Source organism: Crotalus tigris, unplaced genomic scaffold, assembly GCF_016545835.1.
Source record: "Crotalus tigris isolate CLP2741 ecotype Arizona unplaced genomic scaffold, ASM1654583v1 scf7180000017791.1120302, whole genome shotgun sequence".
NCBI lineage: Eukaryota > Metazoa > Chordata > Lepidosauria > Squamata > Viperidae > Crotalus > Crotalus tigris.
Window position 1 is genome coordinate 457519 of NW_024096638.1, and position 4895 is coordinate 462413.

General features: G+C 55.4%; 1 protein-coding gene across 1 annotated transcript; it reads left to right on the top strand.

The window, feature by feature from the left end:
• The first annotated feature begins 1881 nt into the window (after positions 1-1881).
• Positions 1882-4520, top strand: LOC120307532 (kunitz-type serine protease inhibitor bitisilin-1-like). Its single transcript, XM_039342387.1, has 4 exons — positions 1882-2085; positions 2436-2612; positions 3637-3804; positions 4384-4520. The coding sequence occupies exons 1-3, from the start codon at positions 1938-1940 to the stop codon at positions 3798-3800; spliced, it is 489 nt and encodes a 162-aa protein (XP_039198321.1). The 5' UTR covers positions 1882-1937; the 3' UTR covers positions 3801-3804; positions 4384-4520.
• Positions 4521-4895: the final 375 nt, after the last annotated feature.

The following is a 4895-nucleotide window of genomic DNA, read 5'->3' on the forward strand; positions in this document are numbered from 1 at the left end:
TTGAATAGAGTCTAATTCTATTGGCTTTCAAAAGCCAATAGGAATTGTCCAGGCTATCTCTGCCCTGCTGAGCCCACCAAAAGTCCCATTCTGCAAACGGTGCTGCACCAGTTGAGTAGTCCTCGACTTACGGCCGGTTGGGGGTCGCGGCCTTAAAAAGGTTGAGAACCACTGGTCTACAGCTTCTTAATCAGAATAGAGCTGTGAAGGGACCTTGGAGGTCTTCTAGTCCAACCCCCTTCTCAACCATCCCAGACAAATGACTGTCTAGTCCAGTGATGGCGAACCTTTTAGAGATTGAGTGCCAAAAACCACCACCACCATCCCTGCTGCCCTGTCTGCCCGCAGGGCCACCCACCACCACCATGGCTCACTGCAGATTGCCCAGGTGGCCCTGCAGCACCATGGTGGCTACGCCCTCCGCCGGCGCCATGCAGCATCATCTGCACGCGATGGGGCACAAGGACAGAATCTTGCCCCGGCTACACAGCTGCCATGTCCTTGGCTGCGCTGTTCTGTGTTCGAGATGCAGAGGGGGGCGACTCTCCTCTGGGGGGCTGCTGGTGAGGAGGGGGCTGTGGGGGGGGGGCAGGGCTGGGGTGACAGCGCATGTGCCCACAGAGAGGGCTCTGAGTACCGCCTCTGGCATACGTGCCATAGGTTCGCCACCACTGGTCTAGTCTCTTCTCAAAAACCTCCAGTGATGGAGTGCCCATGATTTCTGAAGGCAACTTCTGTTCCACTAGTTGATTGTCCTCCTGTTAGGAAGTTTCTCCTTAATTCCAGGTTGCGTCTTTCCTTCATTAGTGCCCATACATTTTTTCTTCGCTTGCTTTCTGGTCCTTTGGAAAATAATTTGACCCTCTCTTCCTTGGAGAAGCCCGTCAAATACTGGAATGTTGTTCTCATGTCACCCCCCCAGTCCTCCGTTTCTCTAGATTGGCTTTATCCAAATCCTGCAACCGTTTTGTATTTGGTATTTTAAGCTTGCCTTGAACTAAATAAAAATATATACATTTTAAAAAAGCCCTTGGTCAACTATACTGCTCCAATCAAGATCACAGAGTCCCCTGTTTATGAGCAGACACAGCCCACCAATCTTATTAAGCACACCACGGCAACTGAGCTCAGACAAAACAGATTCTGTGTAATTGGTGGGATTTACACACGGCAGGCCATTTCTATGGCCCACTATAATTTTTGCAACGTTGTGAACAAGAATGTCTGTATATGGGGCATCGTCAAGGGCAGCCATGTCACAAGGATATATTTTTTTTGAGCCTGATGAGATCTAAGTGATGATGAACTTTATTCACATGAAGGCAGGACAAGAAGCAACGGATGGAAACTAATAAGGAGAGAAGCAACCTGGAAATGGGCACTACCAATCAACCAGAGCTGCCCTGAGTGGAAGGGGAGGCATTTCTCCAGATTGTTTGTAATGCAGGTGACCTCACCCCCCACAAACACACACGCAAACACACACACCACCACCTTTGAGATACCCTGCATCAGTAGGTGGCATTTTGGAATTCATCTTCACATGCAGACTTCTTAGTTACAAAATTTCAAAAACTACACTTTCTTCTTCTTCTTCTTCTTCTTCTTCTTCTTCTTCTTCTTCTTCTTCTTCTTCTTCTTCTTCTTCTTCTTCTTCTTCTTCTTCTTCTTCTTCTTCTTCTTCCTCCTCCTCCATATCCGTTATCAGATGTTGGCAATCATTTGGTGATGATCTGGACTACGGAAACAGGCTGCCGTGTCTACATCTCACCCTTTGTACAAATTCTGCTCTGTTCCAGCTCAGGGTCCATGGTGTGCTTAATAAAATTAGTGGGCTGCATCTGCTCATAAACTGGGAGCTCTGGGTGATCTTGACGGCCCTCTGGATTCCCAGCCCAGCCCTCCGGGGGGAAGGAAAAGGGGCGGTCACAGGTGCCATGGTCTTTGGTCGGGAGAGGAGCGGGAGACAGCTCAGTCGCCCAGCCAGCACCATGAGCTCTGGTGGCAGCCTCCTCCTCCTCCTCCTCCTTCTCTTCTGGAGCGACGTTGCCCTCTCCAACCCTGTGACCATGTACACCGACTACTGTGAGTTCCTCCCTCAAATTCAGGACACAAAATTGAGTGCAACATCCTAGGTGGGAACTGATCAGCAGCACAAAAGACCGGGAATCGTGGCTTCTTTTCAGCCAGAGATTCTACTTCTCCACTGACTCGTGTTTAGCATCCCCCCCCCGTGCGATGCTCCCCCTCCTATCCATGTTTTTTTCCTCCTTTAAGACTTCGCTTCTTCTGCCTCTTTCAAAACAGCCTTGCTGGTTTCACCTGACAGCCCCCTTTCCCTCCAGCCTTTTCCCGCACCGATGCACCTGTCTCCCCCTGAGCACCTACAACTGGGCAAAGGGTTGAGTTTCCCAAATCTTCTTCTTTCTTGCCAGTTGAGGGCAACTGCGGCCTCGTCCCCTACTATGAGAAGCTATGCGGACAGCCTGAATATCGTTTTTTCTACAATGTCGTCTCCAAGAAATGCGAAAGTTATGTTGACTATGGGTGTCCCTTCAGGCGCAACCGCTTCAACACCATGGAGCAATGCGAGCAGTATTGTGCACCAAAGAGTAAGCCCAGCTGCTGGGCAGGGAGGAGACGGGGCTGGGGGTCGGGGGGGAAGGCCTGGTCACCCCTTGGTGCTCCCTTAGGCCATGGGGTGGCAGGGTGAGGGGTGGAGGGTTCTTTGGGTGGGAGGCTCTGTTGAGCCGCTGCGGGAAAAGGCCCAACCCAGCTTCACACTTTTTGTTTTTTGGGGTTCCTGCCCTGGTGGGGTGAGGCTCCCCTCTTTCCCACCCCCCAACTGTCTCTGATGGGGTTTCTCCAGCACCCTTTGTGGGGCTGCATGAAGGGCACTTCCCACAGCCCAGGGGGGGGATTCACTTTCGCAGTCAAGCTGGGCCCCAGCTCAGAAGCCCCCCCACTTTTCCTTCTCCATCAGGGCTGCCCTCCTGAGGCAGGGCTGAATGGGTGGGGGTCCTGTGCAGGCTGGGGGTCAAGCCAGGGGAGCTGTCCAGGTCTTCACCGCTCCTTGGCCTGAACCCCGGGCCCTGCAGGCAGGCAGCGCAGACTCGGAGGCTCCGCTCCAGGAGGGGACGGAAGGGCAGGGGCTCCGTCAGACAGGCAGGCGGGCAGGTCAGGCTTGGGGGGTGATGCAGAGAAGAGTCTGGAATGAATAGGCAAAATGACAGATGTGTTGCGTCTGTTCACATCTAAGCCTAACCCTGAAACAGGCAGGAGGAGGGAAGCAACCTGGGAGGGAGGAGGGGGCTGCATCCCCAGTTCTTCCCCATTTGTGCTGCGCCCAGCAGGAGCTCCTGCCTGCGCCCCCCATTTCCAGGAGTGCCTGCCTGAAAGGAAGCCCCAAATGCCCAAATTCAGTCGAGGGAGGAAAGGGGGAGGGCATGGGGGGAGGGAAGGCTGAGTCCCCTGATGCTGGGACTGCCCTGGGCCCTGCCTTCTGGGTTCCTTCCTTCCTTCCTTCCTTCCTTCCTTCCTTCCTTCCTTCCTTCCTTCATCCCTCCCTCCCTCCCTCCTTTGCACATCTATATTGCTGCCCACCTTATGCCAACCTCCCCCTCCTCCATCCCACAGACTTCTGCCACCTGCCCCCCGGTGAAAGCAATTGCCGTAGCTACCGAGAACGGTGGTTTTTCGACCGCAGGACCAAAAGCTGCAAGAGTTTAAGTTTCAAGGGCTGCACAGGGAACCAAAACAACTTTGAAAGAAAATGGATGTGTGAGCGGCAATGCCTCTAAAGAGGTGGGTGTTTGGAGCTGCAGGGTGGGGGAGTCCTATGCAAAGAAGCAGAGGGTCCTGCAACTGCTCCCCTCAATCCGCCCCTTGGGGGCCGTGTGCAAAGAAGAGGAAGGGGGGAAGGAAAGCCAGCCCCCCCCCAGCACTGCCAAAGAAGCCCTCTTCCTGCTCCCCCCTCAAGATTGTGCTGGGGGATCAGGCCCTTTGGCCATATATACCCCAGGACATATATCCCAGAAGACCCCCTGCTCCACCCCCCAGCTAGAAGGGCTCCCCTCGACCCTAAGCCTGCTCCAGAAGAGCAGGTCAGCTTCCCCCAGGGAAGGGGGGGCTAGTCTGCCCCAAAATGTAGGCACCTAGACTAACTGGGGGGGTCACAAAGGCGGAGGCTGGGTGTCCCCCCCCCAAGAAGCAGCCACTCACAGTGGGGGGGTGCCTCTCTGCCTCTGGGACAGTCCAGCCTAGCAAGGGGGAGGGGCTCTGCAACCCACCTGGAGGGAAGGCGGGGAATCCCCCCTCCTGCAGCCGCCTGTCCCCCCCCATCCCCAGGGAAGACCGTTTCTGAGGCCTCCTTCCCTTTTCCAGGCTCTCCCTAAGGGCTCCGTGGAGGGAAGCTCGGCCTGCTTCTTCGTGCTGAAGAAAGAGGGATGCATCAGGACGAGGCCAGGCGCAGGGAGCCTCCAGGCACCTTTGGAAGGAAGGGAATTCTGGAATAAATTATTGCCCGGAGGAGACGGTGGTCCTGGATTCTGTGCCTGTCGTAGGGGTGTTCCTCGGGATGCGATTCCCAGAAAGGTGGAAAGGCTGCCCCCCCTTCACCACCACAGAGTTTGCCACACCTGTGGGGCACTTTTCTGGTGCCCCCCCCCCGTGCCTCCATAGCAATGGGTGCCCCTCTGGCTGCTCTCTTCCCTCCTTGCCAGGCAGAGAGGGCAGTGTGTGCCAGCCCTACCCACCCAAGCAGCCAGAACAGACAGGGGGGGGTGGCGGTGGGGGGAGGGCTGGGGGGCTTCTCTCCACCCACACACAGGAGCCACCCACCTATTTTGCCCAGTTAATGCTCCCCGTTTCCTACCCAGTGGCTGCATTCTCACACC